Here is a 19,573-nt window from a genome sequence, read left to right on the forward strand (position 1 = left end):
TGTTAAAACTCACTACAGTTTGTGCTGGTTGATATAAAAAGAAGTAAAACACAGAGATATGGGAGATAACTTTCAGGCTTGTTAACAAAAGCACATTTCGTCTTTCCAGCTTCTCACTCCCTCTCCCCTCTGCCGGGGAGGAACCCCAGATGGTTATCACTCAGGAGTGTAACTAGGGAAACCACAAACCGACCTCCCATCGCTACGGAGACAGCCTTTTATTTGTTTGGCCTCTGAGTATTCATGACATCAGCAAGGATGCCTCTTACAAAGAAATTTTAATTGCCATTGAGGAAGGTTAAGAATCACATTGGAACATTTCAGCCACTTTGAAGGCCCCCACCAGTCCAGTTGCAGGTGTGTTTGTAAAGCGACGGCCCATTTTACAGTAGCTGCAGTGTGGAGCTTTTTAGAGATGATATAACTGAAAGCCAGGTTTGTGAATCAACAGACGTTTTAAGGTGTAGGGACATTGGTGAAGGGATGATGTGCTGAGAATAAATGTTTCCAACAGAGTTATACACTAAGGTGCAAAACCATCAGGTTTACCTGGGACGGAAGAGTTTCCCAGGATTGGCCTCAGAAGTTTCAGTGCTAAAATGGGGGAAGTTCTGGGCCAACCTTGGCAAGTTGGACATCCTAGCTATAAAGTCCTTTGGTCCTCATATCAGGTTGACACAAGAAAGGCTGGATTTGAGGCATGCCTCAAAACATGAGAGCACATTTTGCAAACAATAACCAAACTTCCTCGGTCGCTTGGTCTAAAAGTTGCTGAGAAAAGAAATTCTCTCATTGTGGATATGGGGTATCTTCATTTGATTTGCTTTTTGTTTGCTTGGTTTTTGTTGTTGTTGTTTTATCTAGAAAAGCCAGAAATTTGTTTCTGAAACTTGTCCAGAATAAATGAGAGCTCAGCTTCTTCCCAACAACTGTCCTTCCTGCTGAATTAATTTGCAGGGATTTCTAACACCCCCCCACACACACACATTTTTCTGCACAAATTCATTTGCCAAATCCCTGACAAACCGGAAACTATGTAAACACAGAAGTGGAGTTATTGATATTTCCCAGTGATGTGTAAAACACGCCTTTATTCTCCAAGGTCTGGCGTGCCGCTTTAGTGCTAATCCATCATCTGTGTTTGCATTATTGCAGAGCTGGCTTTCAGGAGCATCTACTGGAGTGGATGCAGTTATTCTCCTGCTGAGAAGTTGCATATGTCAAACAGCAGTATGATATATACTAAATAAAAGGTATTATGCTGACCATGTGGCAAAGTATGCATAACGATGCTTGGTAAAACAGATCCATGCTTCAATTTTTAACTAAGTTCTAGGCAGGATGTTCTGATCAGAGACCTTAGTTAACCTAGGACTCTGTCCTTTGCAAAGTAGATTTGGTTGGTTGAAGTTTGGGAATGCTAGCAATCACTTAATTATCTAAATATCTCTGTAAGTATAACTGGTGGAGGCATGTTAAATTTCAGAGGTCAATATCACTTTCTTTACCTATCTTATAATATGCGTTTTCATTTACATGCATACAATAGGGAGATAGTACATGTAATTATTATGTAGGAAAAATAGGCATAAAGTCAGTTATATAGACAAGAATCTTTGTGGATACATAAATAATTCATGGATCAGTAAACATATCTATATGCAGTTATTCTTAGGTCTGGTGGGCAAGTGTACAAAATGTGCAAAATAATAGATTCACCTCTTTTTGCTCATTTGAGATGTTGTTTTAATGTGGAATTACAGTAGCTCCTTAACGATGAGAGATAGTGACAATTCATTAGCAGACTGTGGCTTGGATCAAGTGTTTGATTTGCCTACAAAGTGTGACCAGTACTCAATTATATGAAGTGTATGCATTTCTTTTGAACACGATTTTTTTTCCTTTTGCCAGTTAAAATAACCTTGAGCTCTATTTTGTTTCTTTTGAAGAGCCCAGCCAGCAGAAGACAACTGCTTCTATAATTTGTTCTTCAATAATGATTTTTTTTAGAATGTTAAACTGTCATATAAAGCAGCCTTCAGAAACACTACTAGATTTCTTGTTTTCTCCTTAAAGGACAGTTGGCTAACAGGAAGAAATGGAATAGCAGGTCAAGGCTACTTCATATTTTGTCTTCTGGCTTGTTTTAAGAAAGCAGGTTCTTTTTTTCCCAGGGTTTTTTTTTTTTTTCCTTCACAGTTGCAACATTCCATTTCTCCTCGGTGTAGAAAAAGAAATACACTTCGAATATGTTTATGTTGGAACATATCTATTTCATCAAAAACAAATTCAAATTAGTTTAGTTTTTAGAATTCTCTTATACCTTTTAAGATAACTGAGATATAAAACCACAGGTGGTAACCTTACAAATATTTTCAAAGGATTTCTCACACTTCATTCTATACCCCGGTACCTAATCAGTGTGAACATCTAATAATACTCAGTTGCTCTTATAGGTTCATTAATTGTTGGATTCCGAGACCATAGACTTGCTTTGAATTTCTAGTAAGGCTTCCCTTGTGAATTTCATGCAGAAGCCCTTCCACTTGTTTTGTGCATTTTATGTAGACCCTTTTGCTCGGAAATTAGCAGACTGCTTAACTCCAAAGGGTGCTGAACTTCAGCTACTTCTCCCATTTAGCATTAGGAGGACTGCAGCTAGAGTCGCTGCAGTCCTATAGCAAAACACTGCAGCTGAATTTTGGGCCCAGAGTGACAGTGCCCTGAGGCTAAGTTTACCAATGCATGGGCTGAGATACTTGGGACCCACAGAACATCAGGATGAGAAGTGAGCATCTGGGTAGGTGTACCCTGGTATGTAGACCTTGCATCTAGATAGCTAGTTGGGAATTCTTCTTTTCTTCTAGCTCTCCAAAGCCTATTTCTGGAGCTTTCTATTTTCGAGGTATTCCTCATGGAGTCTCAAATGCATCACTGAAATCATGAAATTTTCCTTCTTCTCTTGTTGTTGTGAGGTGGTGGTTGGGAGATAGATAGATGCCTCTTGATACTGTAATCAGTTTTTTTAAAACCCCTTTTTAAGGATTTAGACGTGCTTCTTTTCATTTTTGAACTGCAAAAATATTTCTATCCTGCTTCAATGATGAAATTTGAAATTGTGATGGAACGAGATGAATTGTGATAATATCATGCTTACAAATGGGAATTCTGACAAAAGCACTATCTCCCTGTCTGCTGTTTGTGGAGATTATTTTAAGTCCTCACTCACGCTGACTTTGCTTTCTGACCTGTTTATATTCTCAGGGTATAAAAATACAGTAGTCAGAAAGCTCCTCTCGGGGAGTCTGCATTTAGTTCTTGTTGGAGGATTCCTTTCTAAATGGACTCTGGTATCCTTTTAGCACTCACATTGTTTGCCGAAATCTGAGCTGCCCAGGGAAATTAGAGCAGTTAATTTAATATCATGAACGTTTGGGGGCTTCTCGCCTTATTCACAGGCAGGAGAGTGTAAATCACATTGAGTATTCTGTATAAAGTAAGAGGACAATGAAAGTCGCCTCCAAAAAATAAACAGCCAACCTTTCCTCCATCCACTGCCTTCCTGCTCTTCACCTTCACTCTGCGCCCTTGGAAATCTCCCTTTCTTCCAAGCGACCTTCCCAAATGCTGGCTAGCAGAGATCTGTGTGGCAGAAAGGCGGCCCCCCATGTGCTCGTGAAGGGAATGCTCCGTCATTATTGTTAGGGCTGGGGCCATAGGGCCACAGCCAGGACAGTGTTGCTCATGGCTTAGAGCTTCCTTCCATATATTTTGAGCCCAGCCCTGTCACACTTGCGCTAGAAGGACTCATTCTGCAGCCATACGTGACCAGCTGTGAAGCCCCTGGCACTAGGCAAGGCATGGGGGTAGGTTATTTCGTGTGGCAAGAAGAAAAGATTAAAGCAAAAAAAAAAAAAAAGAAGAAGAAAAGGTTCAGTAGCAGTACAAAACACACTTGTTATTGCCAAGGAAAAATAGAAAGAGAGCTACCAGGCACTTTCAGATGGCTGAGTTCTTAGTGCTCCCGTGTCCGAAGTTCCTTTTGCACCTGCCTCCTGAGTAACAGTGTGTGGAGTGGGCAATGGGCTTTTTTGATGTGTTTTTTTGTTTTTTTTGCCGTATGCGGGCCTCTCACTGTTGCGGCCTCTCCCGTTGCGGAGCACAGGCTCCGGACGCGCAGGCGCAGCGGCCATGGCTCATGGGCCCAGCCGCTCCGCGGCATGTGGGATCTTCCCAGACCGGGGCACGAACCCATGTCCCCTGGATCGGCAGGCGGACTCCCAACCACTGCGCCACCAGGGAAGCCCATTTTTGATTTGTTTTTAAGAGGATCTTTGCATGAGTCTTTTCAAAGGCACAATATCGACCTTTGACTTGAGAGCTTAGAGCATAGTCGGCAGCCTCCATCCACCCCCAGAAGCAAACTGCTAAGTCAAATGCTTTGGCCTTAGCTCTGGAAGGTTCTCTATGTGCCTGTTTCACTTCTCTCCCAACACCCACAGAAAGATGCTGGGTTTGCTTTTATTTCGCCTCCCCTCTCCTGTGCTTCAGGACTAACTTGTGTGTGTCTGAGATGTAATTCTGAAAGAAAACAAAAACTTGTCAGATTCAAGGGTGTATTTACTTTGTTTTAGGGACCTAGATTATTTGCGGGAAATATCAGAATTGATTGCAGACAATTAATGAGCGTTTCATGAACACTCTGATGCTCAGTGCCATGGAGATGTAATAGCTGGGAAGTGAAGTAACTCGGGTTTTCGTTTCCTGACAGGACCCTTGCAGGCCTTTACCCCTGTAGACTTCTGTAATGAATGATGCATCTTGGGAAGGACTCTGACCACCAAGGCAGGGATACTGTTTATCTGTGGCTCGAATGAAAGGAGACAATCTTGGTTATAATAAATGTCTTCTAGAAAAGCACACTTCAGCATAAATATTTTAAAATTTGATACATTTCGTGTGTTCCAAAATACTCTATAAAATACACCCACAGAGACGCTTATATTAAAGCTTGGTTTTCCCCAGTGTTGACTTGTGCCACCCCCTGAAACTATTTAAACATCACGTAATTGATAATGTACTGGAGATCTCTGCTTTTTTTTTTTTTTTTTTTTTTTTCTTTTTGCGGTATGCGGGCCTCTCACTGTTGTGGCCTCTCCCGTTGCGGGGCACAGGCTCCGGATGCGCAGGCCCAACGGCCATGGCTCACGGGCCCAGCCGCTCCGCGGCATATGGGATCCTCCCAGACCGGGGCACGAACCCGTATCCCCTGCATCGGCAGGCAGACTCTCAACCACTGCACCACCAGGGAGGCCCGAGATCTCTGCTTTTAGCCTTAAAATGAGCAGGGTCCTCTCAGAGACTCTGTCCCCACCGCTCTGTATCCTGAGTGGCAGGACCCTGATGGGAGACTGACTAGTGGATTTTTAAAAAGCTTTTGCACATCTCCTTCCCCCCCCCACCCTTTTTAATTTCTTTCTACCACTTCATTTTTTCTCTTCTTTCTATGAGTTTCTTCTCCCCTGCAAGTTACATACTTTTCATGTAAGAGTCTGTACATTTAGAGTATCCTGTTTGGTTTCTGGTGCACTCATAAAGAAAAGGAATAGAAAACGCTTCACAAATCTGGCAAATAAATAATATTCTAATAGCCAGGACCTCTCTAAAACGTCTGCACAAAAGCAGGTGCACCACAAACTGCCATCTCTATGCACTACCCCAGACTTCCCAATTGGATGATTTAGGTACTTTTCTTCTTAGGCAATGGTACCATTTTTGCCGAATTCAGCATGTTCAGTGAACAATTTCTTGGAGCCAAAAGCCAGCTCCACTGCATTTCTGCTTGGTAAGGTTTGGTGGCCTTGGCATGGAGCAAGGGTTGTTGATTCATTGGCCCTTAAACGATGATAAATCTAGAAGTTGGGCAGTGGTAGCAGGCTGCTTTAACAGAACCTTTGCGGGGAATCAGTGGCCCCAACGCTTACAGGAGCTCTACAGAAAGGCCACTCGGTAAACTCTCGTTAAGGGAAGAATTCAGGGTAGCAGGAACTACTCAGATCCCATGTGATTTGGCGTCCGCAAGGACTTTGAACGCTAGATGTAGAATTTGTCAACCTACGGAGTGCTTCTGCTTCTTGAGATACCCATTTCCTGCTTATTCTGTAATCCTAAACACCTAGTGTGTTGTATCGGGAGCGTCTTTTGAGATGATTCCATTCCACATGAGACCGCGACAGAGCCCGTCTGCCGTGATGCACTCCATCACTCTGATTCTACGTGTTTCATTCCTGCGTATTTATGCAATCCTGCATCTATATATTTTTTCAGTGATAATAGGATTTTAATTGTAATTCCACCTTCCTTCAGCAGAATATAAAATGCTCCAAGAGGGCTACCAGAGGCAGCTTTGACGTATCTTCTGCAGAGAGTTGTCTTGGAATAGATTAGCACAAGTTTCAAGTGAAAATTCCAGCATCAGGAGAACCCTCCACCTGAGAGGGGCTGATTTTATCTGAGACAAAAGAAAGAAAAAGGAGTCTAGGAGGGAGTTTTTCAACACAGTCACACTTCTTTCTTTTTGGTTTTTTTTTTCTTTTTTTTTATCGGAGTGTAATTGCTTTACAATATTTTTTCCAGTCACACTTTTCTCCTGGCCCCCAGCATAAATTATATTTTGTGTGTGTTCCGCACAGAAAATATAAGACAACGTGGTGATAATAACCATTTTCTATATAACATCTTTTTTTAATTAACATATATATATATAATAGATGATATTTAAGTTGGGGTGTGGTCATGGTAAATCTTCTGACTTACACGTCAGGCATTTGAGATAGTGGAATCTATTTGTTATCCTTCAACTAGAATAACCTCAGTCCCCAGCTGGAATGTATATTAGTCAAGGCATCTTTTTAAAAGACATGATTTCCGTGCTCATAAGATGGAAAGGGACATAAGAAATAAAAAGTCCTGAAATAGGTGCAGTTAATTCTCCCCAATTTAAATTTAAGTGGTATATCTTTAAGGCAATAATGATAGTCCTTTTTTCCCGCATCCGGAATGCTTCCATCAATGAATTTCTTTAATGTTGATGATGCTTGGTGCAGTTTGAGGGAATCTGTATTTAGTCAGAAAATACTTCAATAGAATGACCTACCAGATGGGCCCCATAACAAAGCGCAGAGGCATCAAACCACCACAGACATTTGGTGCTTAGAATAATAAAAAGACTATAAAATTAGATTAGTTGAGTCTAATTTGGAATTGGTATATTCCCCATGCACCCTCGCTGCTCTTGGGCAGATAAAGCCTTGAGATTTAGCACTGTGTCAGAGCAGAAGACTGCAACTTCCAGTAAAAGGGAGACAGGGAGAGGGAGAGAGGGGAAAAAAAGCATTCTGGGAGGTCACGGAGGGCAGAGCAGTGACCTCCAATGATTTACAGGCCTTTAGCTTAATGAAATTGTTTCAGTGACATGACGGTAAGAGCTCGTAATGGATTGGATGCCCTAATGTAATGAAATTACTCCCTTCTGCCTAAAAAAAAAAAATGCGCAATTAATATTTACTGAGACCTGACAGCCTTTGGTGCGCTCGTCTGTGTAGTTCCCTCAGACAGTCAGAGAGGAGAGATAGCAGCGTGGCAGACAGGCTGGCTCTGCACGAGCTCCTGGCGGGGACGAGCAGAGCCGGCGAGGGTGGAGGGACAGGCGCTCGGGGGACCAGGGACACCCGGCCCAGACTGCCCAGCTCCTCAGCACGGCCCCCACTCAGCCTTCATGCTCTTCCCTTGCTTCTCCACAGGCAACTAGACAACAACCGCATCCGCTGCATTGAAGATGGAGCCTTCCGAGCGCTGCGTGATTTAGAGATCCTGTGAGTTGATTTTGCGATCGCTGCCTTGTGTGCGTGTGCGTGCGTGTGTGTGTGTGTCCGGGTGAGGAGGAGAGAGGGGGAGTGTGTGTGCCTGGGGGGTCCGTGTGGATGCATTTCTGTGTCTTCTGCTGCAGTGCTATTAAAATTGGGAACCGGGAGATCCCTCCGGCTCACCTTGGCCAAAGTGTTTGCAGGCAGCAAAGTGGGATTTCTCTCCTCCCACAAACTGGGGTTACTGCTAATTAAGTCTCAGTTGAGTCCTTTCTCCCCCGATGCTCCCACGGTATTTGTTGCTGGGTGAAACAGATGGGCTGGAGTAGACCCCCAGCGCCTGCCAGAGCAATCAGGGAGCGCCTGAGTGTGGGCTTACTTATGGAGAGGCAGGTTACAGGTCTGGGAGATGAGAAAGGGGTAGCACCAGGGGGTCGGCTGGAATTACCCAGAATCAGAAAGGGACTTTAACACAGGACCAGGGGGCACGCCAAACAGCCTGGTAAAGTCCAGTCATTGCTGTTGCACTTGAGATCAATCTCAGGATTAAATCCAAACTTTAAGCAGTAACCTTAAAGTGACAAGGGCTGGGGGGAAGATGAGAGGAGGTGGACCCCTCCGCAGAAGACCACGCTGCATACCTTGTCTAGGAAAACTGTGTAGCTGCCTTTCTGTGTTCTGGATTTTCAGATGGGTCCAGCTAAGGACACCTGATTTCCAAGGGGGAAAGTCGGCTAGGAGGCATCCTGGGGTCATTCAAACTAAAATTGAATTGTGTAAGAAAACATTTTGATTGTTCTCCCGCATGCCCCAACTACACTTCCAGCAGTCCCTGATTTGGGGAAGCCTGGAGAGGAAGGCAATACAGCCTAGCAGAACTTGCTTCGGGAGACATGCGGTTCAGTCCCGACTCAGCCCCTCAGTTAGCTGTGTGACCTTGGGCAAGTCCCTTCTGTGCTTGGACCCTCAGCTTCTCATCTGAAAAATGAAGGGGACGGTTGCTTTATCTTGGGGGTGACTTCCCCTTTCCAAGTTCTGTAACTGCTTGCTTCTAAAAATAATTCTGATGCTACAGTTCTAGCCAGAATGATAAACGTAGGATGTGTCGAGCATCCCCCCCCCGAAAATTAAATAAATAAATAAATAACGTAGTCACCAGGTTACATATCTCTGACTTCCAGAAGAATGAATAAATGTCAAACAAATGAAAGAACAAGTACATTAAAATGTCCCTTTGTCCATAAGGGAAGGTCCTCCTTCCACCATCCTTTTCACCTGGCCCCGCAGACAGTATCAATGGGTTGGAGACATCCTCTTCACGTTGTGTGAGAGGAAGGTAATTCCAAGAGGAATCACGGGAAATCAAAGAGGATGCTGATGCTGCAAGCTGCTGGAAATCGGATGAAAACCGAGAATTCCCGGTACAGAAAAGGCAGGACCCACAGCCAGAGAGGTCAGGCTGTCATTCCTAAGATGGATGGTCTCTCTCCGCACCCAAACTCTGACCCCGGAACCGGCACCAAATGTGTGTCTGCTAGGGAGAGGATGCCAGCCCAAATTTAGTAACCCAGGACTCCTCTTAGCAAGAGGCTGGAGCTGAGAAGGGTAGGCTCGATTTTCCCTGCCTGCAAAAAAAGCCTCTGTAGAGAGGGCTGCTAGGAGCATATCACCTTCTTCTTGAGAAGGATGAGAAAATTCCCTGGGAAGAGACCAGGAAATGGAAGTCACCAGCTGCCACAAAACAGCTGTGACCACCTGACAGCCCACATGTTAGTTCTCTCAACTCAGAGTGGTGTCATCTCGCCTCACCAGGAAGGCTGTCTTCGGGGAGAGGGAAGGGCTGTACAGTCAGACACGCCTGGGTGTGGAATCCCGAATGTGGTGGCACTTTGGCCAAGCCACTCCACCTCTCTGAGTCTGTTTCTTTAACTTTAAGAGGAGATGCCCTATATACTACATAGGAGGGGATCTCTAAATGATGTCCTCTCCACTTCCCTAACTTTCTCCCCACCATGCCCTCATCTCCATCAGACTCCTGTCCAGGACAGAATTGGATTGCCCCTCTCTACTCTGATATTTGCTATCAAAATATATATTTATATGCAGATACACCAGGTCTCTCAAACTTGAAGCTTAAAAACCCAGGATGGAAAAAAAAAAAGTTCTCTTTCCCCATCATTATAAAGAGCCCCCAGGATCTGATTAGTTTATCTTCTCAATTCCAAACAAAGCTAGATCAATATCTTTGTTTTAAAGACACTCTCATTTGGCTTCACATGGCTAAGCACTTAAAATTAATCATAATCAGGTATCCCATGGGTTTTTAATTTCCAACAGAGGCACGCAGCTTTGGAACCATCCATCTTCATGGTGAGCCATTCTGAAATTGGCTGGAGCTGACATCTCCATTTAAAGAACCTCCCCGCCCTAACCCCAGACCTTCCAAATCTCATCTACGCATTGACATTGTATAATACTTCTCTGTAATCACAACTTAGACACCATAAAGAAACTTGACAATGAAATAATAAATAGGAACTAAGTGAGGGCATCATACATTAACTTAATAAATTCTTCAGAGAGAGAGACAGACGGGGGGCGGGAGGGAATTCAAAACACTCTATCCGCACAAAGGTCATCTCTAAGTATCTCAAGCTTTTAAAGTCTGCAAGTCAAGAAGACAAAATATAGTATTTCAGGTGTGTTTTCTCTCTGACACTAGGCAGCATGAAATGCAAAATAAGGAAACACTCCTGATTACCTCATGGAAAGCTCTCTCAAAATTAACTTAAGTTTAGGGACAAAAACTACTAGTGAAAATATTTCACATGGGATCACCCTGTTATTCCATCCTTTCTGTGGATGGAAATGCTATAAAACCTCTCTCTATCCAGTCTGAGGTTTGTTGCACTGAACCTAGAGGGTGAGTCTGGGCGGGAACCCCTAGCAGTAGGAACTGTGCAACATTGGAAAAGACTGTGAAATCTGCCCACCTCAACCTCATTTTTTTTTTTCAACCTCATTTTTGACTCATGCCCAATGACAGATGTCCAGCACAGAGTATGGTAGACAAAGGAAGAGAGCCACCACCCTCCCCTTTTCAGGTAGCCAGAAAAGGGAGTGAGAAATGAAAGCATAGTACAGGTGAAGCAAGAGATAATAGCTGGCATTTGTTGTGCAGTTACTAGTACCCAACACCAAAAGCAGTACTTTATTATTATTATTATTTTTGCGGTACGCGGGCCTCTCACTGCTGTGGCCTCTCCCGTTGCGGAGCACAGGCTCCGGACGCACAGGCCCAGCGGCCATGGCTCACGGGCCCAGCCACTCCGCAGCATGTGGGATCTTCCCGGACCGGGGCATGAACCCGTGTCCCCTGCATCGGCAGGCAGACTCTCAACCACTGCGCTGCCAGGGAAGCCCCAAAAGCAGTACTTTTACATCGTTATCTCTTTGCATCCTCACAACCCCTCCATGAAACTGTTAGTGTCACCCTCCTTTTACAGAGAGATACCCATTTCAGAGAAGCCAAGTAACTGCTTAACTAGCCAGCCGCAGAACCTGTGTAATTAACCCTTCTACCAAGCTGCCTTTCTGGTCTGTGTTGCTAAGGCTCTCGTGGTGTTGGCTGCCCTGAAGCATGGCCAACGTGTGCTGCAGGGTGGTGTGAACTGGCGCCAAGAGCTGGTCTAGGCAAGCTATCAGTGACTCGTGGTCCTGCTGAGGAGAACACCAGAGCCTCCCACAGCTTGTAAAATTGTCATTCCCTTTACCCAGGGATGGCTCCCCACAAAGTTGAAGGTAAATCAGACTCACAGGGGAAAGAAAATCATCCTGCTTTTTCACTGACTTACATTCTAGTCCCAACGATGACTTATTCTCACTTCTGGACGTCACCAATTGATTTTGGTACTCCACGGTGCTCCGTTCTCCAGACCTCCCTAAAATACAGCCCCAACTTTCTGTATGGAGCTTAAGGTTCTTAACTGAGGGACCTTGCTTTCTGTGAGTCAGCCCCCCTTCTGTTACACAAATCATGGACCATTCATTTCTGCTTGATCTGTACATCTGGCGGTTCGCGTACTAGGTTTTCTCTGAGTAAGGCGTGTTTAAACCACGGTCAAATATGCCAAGACTGCGTTTCCCTGGCTGATCAGGAATCATTTGTGGATGGACTCTGAGCCCTGGGTTTCTAGCCCCCGCCAGCTAGGTAGAGGACAGCCAGGCACGTCACCAGTTTTACCGGGCTCCTCTCTCCCCGACATGCCATCTTGGGTCGGAAAAATGTTTAATGGAAAAAAAAATTAAGAGTATGGACAAATGAAACAAAAAGGAGACAACCTAGTTAATAAACTAATTTTGTTTCAACAGTATTGCAGGAGAAGAGAAGAGATTCTCAGACATTGTCTCCTGACTACTTGTAGCAAATCAGAAGTTCAGTAGATATGCTGCCAAAAATGCCAGGCTAAAGATGTCAGGAACACATCCTGCAAGCGCTTTCCGTGAGTGGTCTGCCCTTGATAAATCACTAGTACTGGCCAAATTTCACATAGATGTGACGGGTCTGCAGATAACCCACGGGTGCTGTTTTGAAAGCCTCACTCCCATTTATGTCACTTACCAATTTTGGAAGTTCAGTGACATCATCATAGGCTGGTTCTGGAAGGACCTTAGCTGTCTCCAGGATGACCTCTTATTGTTGAGATAAGGCACAGAGAGGTTGAGAGCAGGGTCGGGACTAGAGTGGGGCCCGCCTCCTAACATTTTGTATGCAGGGCACCCCACTTCCCTCACCCTAGTCCTAGCCCTGCCTAGGAGACTAGACAAGGGCGACAGCAAGTTAGCGGTAGCAAAGGACTAGAACCTGGGTCTCCGGACCCCGGATCCCATGTTCTTTGCCCACAGTGGGCACCTGCAGGCGGTTAGGCTGTTGAGAAGAAATCCCCTGGTAAGACTGGGGATCCTAAGCACAGTTGTCCTTTCAAACCTCATCAGTAAATGTTTTATATTATTTAGTAGGTTGGGGGAGGGGAAACTTCAGTCCATGACGGAATCAAAGAAAGATTCTGCTTTCAGCTCCCTCGAAACCAGAGGTTGCAAACTACATCACAGACTACATTGTGGCCACAGATGAGGGTATTTTTAATCCCGTGGAGTGTTCTTTACCTTTTTTTTTTTTTTTTTTTTTTTTTTTTGCGGTACGTGGGTCTCTCACTGCTGTGGCCTCTCCCGTTGCGGAGCACAGGCTCCGGACGCGCAGGCTCAGCGGCCATGGCTCACGGGCCCAGCCGCCCCGCGGCATGTGGGATCTTCCCTGACCGGGGCACGGACCCATATCCCTTGCATCGGCAGGCGGACTCTCAACCACTGCACCACCAGGGAAGCCCGACCATTTTAAATTAGCATTTCATATTGCACGTTGATGCTATTTTTTGTAAAAGTCCAGAATTCCAGCTTTGGACTTTGGTGAAACAGAAACATTGGCAACCCTGAGCTGCATTTCTGCATTGCAACGGTCAGCTGTGACTGAAAAGCACGTACCCTCCGTAGATGGGGTATGTAGACTCCACTTTCCCATTGACCTTCCCCCATTTCAGTTACCCGCCAGCCCACGCAGCCCCTGCTTTAATCCAGCCAAGAAGCAAGGATGCACTGTGTGCCACCATAGTGCCAGATACTAGGGACAGTAAAGCTTTATTTTTTTATTTTTATTTTTTTAAGATGTTGGGGGTAGGAGTTTATTAATTTATTTATCCATTCTTGCTGTGCTGGGTCTTCGCTTCTGCGCGAGGGCCCTCTCCAGTTGCGGCAAGCGGGGGCCACTCTTCATCGCGGTGCGCGGGCCTCTCACTATCGCCGCCTCCCCTATTGCGGAGCACGGGCTCCAGACGCGCAGGCCCAGTAGTTGTGGCTCACGGGCCCAGTCGCTCCGCGGCATGTGGGATCCCCCCAGAGCAGGGCTCGAACCCGTGTCCCCCGCACTAGCAGGCAGACTCTCAACCACTGCACCACCAGGGAAGCCCGGACAGTAAAGCTTTAAATGAGCAGGTCCTCTGGCAGATCAAACTCTAAAGGCGAGAGCTTACCAGAATTGTTGAATAGACAAGCACAGACAGAGCTAAGTGATGGGGGGTCGAAGACTCCCACACTGGACAGCGGTACCTCAGAAGCCATTAGGTGCCCATGAGACATGATGTCTCATGTCTCATCTTCTGGGAAGTTCTTCTCAGGAGTTGAGCTTGCCTCCAAATTCCCTTTGATTCTAAAACAATTGTAATTGTGTTTATTCACATGATGAGGAGCAAGAGACAAATACCTCCCACCCTGTTTCTTGCTCCCTAGACCCCAGCATCAGCCTGGGTAATGAGCTCCCTTTCAGTCCACGTTTAGAGAAAAGAGAGTCGAGTTAAAACAGTGATGGGAATTAACCAGACTTGTAGCATGGTTCTAATTGAACCACCTCTGGGCAAGTGTGACATGGCCTGACCCTGAGCCCTACTTGTAGATACAGAAAGTAAATGTAAAGGAAAGTCCTTTTTTGATATAAGAAGGCAGTGAAAAGAAATTGACACCAGTCCTGATACCCAGATCAGGGTGTGCTCACTCTCCTAGCACAGGGTGGTTGTCCCAGCTGCAGGGTGCTGGATACTGGGTGTTGGGACATTTATAGACATGGTTGGTCCAGTTCAGAAAACCCAGTGCTTAATGCCAGTAGTGGCGTGTCCTCCACTTCAAATGACCTTCCTCTGGGTATGGAACCAGATGCTCTGATTAACAATAATAATGTGTTGATATATAATGCAATGATATCATACCAATTATTAGTATAGTTATTATAAATATTATAATTATTGTTACAGCCTCCATGTTTTAGCATCTTCTATCTTCCAGGCCCTGTGATAAGATATCAGAATGCAGCATTTTACATAACCCTGTTCTGCACCCTTATGAGGTAGATCCTGGTAATTTCCTCATTTTACCAGTGAGGAAACTGAGGCTTAGAGAAGTTGAATAACGTGCCCAGGGTTACACGGATAAGGACAAGGAGGGGATTGCTCTTCCAGTATCAAATCCTTTGCACTTAACTGCTCTGCTACCAAAAAAATTAAAATGAAAAAGTACATCCTAGGGGCTTGCCTGGTGGCGCAGTGGTTGAGAGTCCGCCTGCCGATGCAGGGGACACGGGTTCGTGCCCCGGTCCGGGAGGATCCCACATGCCGTGGAGTGGCTGGGCCTGTGAGCCATGGCCGCTGAGCCTGCGCGTCCGGAGCCTGTGCTCCACAACGGGAGAGGTCACAACAGTGAGAGGCCCGCATACCGCAAAAAAAAAAGTATATCCTAGAGAAACAATTATATGCATTAGTGAGATTATTCACTGTAGTAAATGCCGAGAATAATTCAGGAACCACAGACTTTCTTTTTGAAAAGTTGCCCCCTAGGGTGCTCAGATCTAAACCTATGACGTCAGCTTAATCAGCATCACATCCCGTTCCATGAGACTGCCCCAGACATGGCAGGAGGCAAAGGCTGAGCTGTTGGAGTTACAGACCTCCCTTAGCACTGGTTGCCAAAGCAGCTCCACCAAATTGAATGGTTTGGGGTTCATTTCCTTGAAAAAGAGAAACATTCATACCAATTCTTAGGCTAGTTATGGGGATTAAAGGAGATACCTCAGTCGTATGTCTAACAGATGCCCCATCGGGGCGCTCATAAAAATCAAAGTCAGAGAATACTCCTATACTGTTCACTGCCTTGCGGAAACCTGGCACATACTAGGTGGTCAGTTAAAGTTCATGGAACCAAATTGAGTTGAAATGACCAGTCGGCTCTCTGCATCCTCTGGTGCCGTATCCTGCGGATCCCAGATCCCCGCGGATCAGTCCGCTGTTGGTTAAATCCAGGATGCGGCACCCGTGGATGCAGAGGGTCAGTTGTAATTAACTGAATTCGAAGCTTACCCCACCCCAGTCTCTAGATTCTCTGTTTTGACGTGACCCTGAACAGAACTAAGATTGTGGTTGTCCCAGAATTATTTTAGATGTTGAACAATGTAGTATTTTACTGAAACATTTCTCACATGACCTTTGGTTTTTTTATCCCTTTAGCTAAGTGGTGATTTTTTTTCTTTTTCTTTTTAATAATGAACAAAATTATAGCCACAATGAAATTTGGTGTTTTCTAACAGAGACAAGATTCATTTTCATTTATTTACAAAATGTTTCACCTGGGTTTCTCTGGGAGATGCAAACATTTTATTTGTTTCAACAGCCTTCCAAATCAGGGTGTTTAATCCTGACATAACTTTGAATATAGAACTGTCACTGCTTAATGAAAGTCTTAAAATATCTCCAGAATATAATTTTTTGGGTACTGTGCTGCAAATTGTGATTTGTTGAGGCAATTAGGATTAAATTTGTACTTTGTAGAAAACATAGTTAACTTCCATTCAACCCTCAAAGTACTAGGAAGGGAACTGGGTTTCCCATAAATGCACACCCCTCCTTCATAGCCACCCAGACTGGGAGCTGGATCATAGTCAAGCTCTTAAAATGACAAACTTGGTTTTGAGAACATCAGCTTAAGGAAAAAGTGAACATTTCTTTGAAATGTAAAATAATGTTTTCCATTTAAATAAGCAGCCCTTGGGCCTTCCTGGTGGCGCAGTGGTTGAGAGTCCGCCTGCCAATGCAGGGGATGTGGGTTCGTGCCCCGGTCCGGGAGGATCCCACATGCCGCGGAGCGGCTGGGCCCGTGAGCCATGGCCGCTGAGCCTGAGCGTCCAGAGCCTGTGCTCCGCAACGGGAGAGGCCACAGCAGTGAGAGGCCCGCGTACTGCAAAAAAAAAAAAAAGCAGCCCTTTAATAGTCCAAGAAACTAGAATCTGGGGGGTTCTAGTGGTTTCCTTTCCATTTTATTTCATTTTCCTGTTCACTAAAGGCTAGTTTAGTTCCTGAATTGAAAATGTATTGCTCTTCATTCCTGAATTGAGAGGATATGGTGAAGATCATTGAATCGTTCTTCACCAACAAAGGGTCTTGAATCAGTAAGACTCCCGCTGTCAGCATCTCCTATGAGCAGCACTTAGGTGGAATCAGGTAACAGTCTTGCTGTCCCCAAGGGCTGTAGACTACAGCCACTAGGTCTCTGGGCTGAAATTCTGGCCTGACAAACTAGGTTTGGAGGCAGCCTTTTGTTTTGTTTTGTTTTGTTTTGTTTTGTTTTTTGCGGTACACAGGCCTCTTACTGTTGTGGCCTCTCCTGTTGTGGAGCACAGGCTCAGGATGCGCAGGCTCAGCGGCCATGGTTCACAGGCCCAGCCACTCCGCGGCATGTGGGATCTTCGCGGACCAGGGCACGAACCCGTGTCCCCTGCATCGGCAGGCGGACTCTCAACCACTGCGCCACCTGGGAAGCCCCCTGGAGGCAGCCTTTTGGTTTGCTTTGTCCCACCTAAAACAAAATGCAAAAATACCTTTGCATCTTTGAAAAACATATTCTAGAGGGTTTTCTCTCAGGAGCATGTGGCTGGTGAGGAAATGTCTCGGAGCCGCCAAATGCATTCAGGGGTCAGTTCACTCCCAAAACAGAGCTTCTATGCTGATTTGAAAAGGCGCTCCTGTGCCGATGGTCAGACACCACCCTTTCTCCATGCCCCAGCTGCCAACAGTGGCTTTGGTGACCAGTGTTTGAGCACCTTTTGTATCTTGCCCCTTCTCAGCTCCTGAATGCCCTTCACACCTGCCTATGACTGATGCTGCCGCTTCCACCCAGGGTGTGGAACGTTGGATGGCTTGGCTTACCTATGGCCAAGAGTCCATTACTCTACAGAACTGGGTCCTGAAAGCCAGGAGCCTAAGAAATTGATCCCTCCTGTCACTTGGCTTTATGGAGGGGAGGAGAGCATGGAGGAGACATAGAGACACAGAGCTGGGGAGAATCAGAGCATCGTTTTTACCTTTCCCTGAGCTTTCACTTCCTGTCTTTGAAGGCGCACACGAGTAAGGGGTGGTGAGGAGGAGGGATGAAGGGAATAATGGTTCTATTTCTCCAAGGCCATATTTGGACTCACTGTAAAAAAGCTGTAGACAGCCCATTCTCTCTCTTTTTTTTTTTTTGCGGTACGCAGGCCTCTCACCGTTGTGGCCTCTCCCGTTGCGGAGCACAGGCTCCGGACGCGCAGGCTCAGCGGCCATGGCTCACGGGCCCAGCCGCTCCGCGGCATGTGGGATCCTCCCGGACTGGGGCACGAACCCGTGACCCCTGCATCGGCAGGCGGACTCCCAACCACTGCGCCACCAGGGAAGCCCAAGCTCATTCTCTTTTGAGGACCCCAGCTATCAGCTCTATTTTATCCACTGATTGAATGAAACCTGCCAATGTGAGGTTTCTTTCTGTTTTTTAATTTTTGGGTCTTCCCAATGTTTAAAAAAATTAGAATTCATTCCCAACACTTAACTCCTGGGTAATTTTATAGAAAAGTATATGATTTCAACTTCCTTTGAATATTTAGAAGCTGTGGCAACCCTGGGTTGACATGTGGCTATGATGCCCCGGAGCAGCATTGTCCACTAAAGCAGTGGTCCCCAACCTTTTTGGCACCAGGGACCGGTTTCGTGGAAGACAATTTTTCCACGCAAGGGAGTAGGGGGTGGGCAGGGGATGGTTCAGGCCGTAATGCGAGCGCTGGGGAGCAGCCGATGAGGCTTCCCTCGCTTGTCTGCAGCCACTCACCTCCTGCTGTGCAGCCCGGTTTCTAACAGGCTGAGGCTGGGTACCGTTCCGCGGCCCGGGGGCTGGGGACCCCTGCACTAAAGGACTCTCTGTGATGAAGGAAATGTTTCATATCTGAGCTGTCCAGTATGATAGCCACTAGCCACATGTGACTCTTGAGCACGTGAAAGGTGCCTAGTGCCACTAAGAAACTAAATGTTTAGCTTTATTTAATTTTACTTGATATGAATTTAAATTGCCACACGTAGCTTGTGGCTGCCTTATCGGATAGTGCAGGTTTAGAGCTGAGGGGCAAGGACTGCATTTGGACAGGGCATGCCCTCTGCAAATCTCCATAGCTCCCACCAGGCCAGCTCTCCTGCCTGCCCTGCTCCAAACCCCTGGAGCCATTTCACATCCATTAATAAGCACAGTGTTTAAACAGTATACTTTCCAAAGCTAGATACTTTGAAATACCTGCCACTCCCCTGACCCCCCCACTCTGCCCTTTCTCTCTCTTAATTTAAGCATCTGGATCTTATACCCCCAAAAGACCTATTTTCACTGAAGCCCAGGAGTAGGCTTATTAAAACCATCTCCCATCAAAGCAAAACCCTCTCTGAGTGAATTAGTTTCTGGATCCCAATTATTCACTTCTCTCAGCTCTGCAAATGACTTCCACAAAGTCGACTAGGTAGGAAAATCGCTCCCATTGTCTAGACCCATCCCTTCTCCATACATAAGCGGAAGATGCAGCAGGCAGTTAGGGAAGCAAGCCCATTAACCCCGCAGAAGCTGAGCCTGGTGTCTGCATAAAGAGAGAAAGGAAAAGAGGCGACCCGCGCAACTATTTTCAAATGCTTCACAGCGGGGGCTGGTTGCAACTTTCAGAGTTTGGTCAGATGTCCTGTCTTTATGCAGACCTGGATAGATCTGGGCATCCACAATCCCTTCCACCGCCTTCTGGAAAACTATTCCAATTTTCAGAAATGCCATTT

General features: G+C 45.8%; 1 protein-coding gene across 1 annotated transcript in view; it reads left to right on the plus strand.

Moving 5' to 3' along the window:
• The window catches only part of SLIT3 (slit guidance ligand 3), a 624,276-nt gene that overhangs the window by 438,591 nt on the left and 166,112 nt on the right, over positions 1–19,573 (plus strand). The window contains exon 6 of the mRNA XM_081232840.1: positions 7,803–7,874. Within this exon, the coding sequence (XP_081088966.1) occupies positions 7,803–7,874 (72 nt within the window). The remainder of the gene's footprint in view (positions 1–7,802; positions 7,875–19,573) is intronic.

This window comes from Mesoplodon bidens (genome assembly GCF_964165515.1).
Source record: "Mesoplodon bidens genome assembly, chromosome: 4".
In the NCBI taxonomy this organism is placed as follows: Eukaryota; Metazoa; Chordata; class Mammalia; order Artiodactyla; family Ziphiidae; genus Mesoplodon; species Mesoplodon bidens.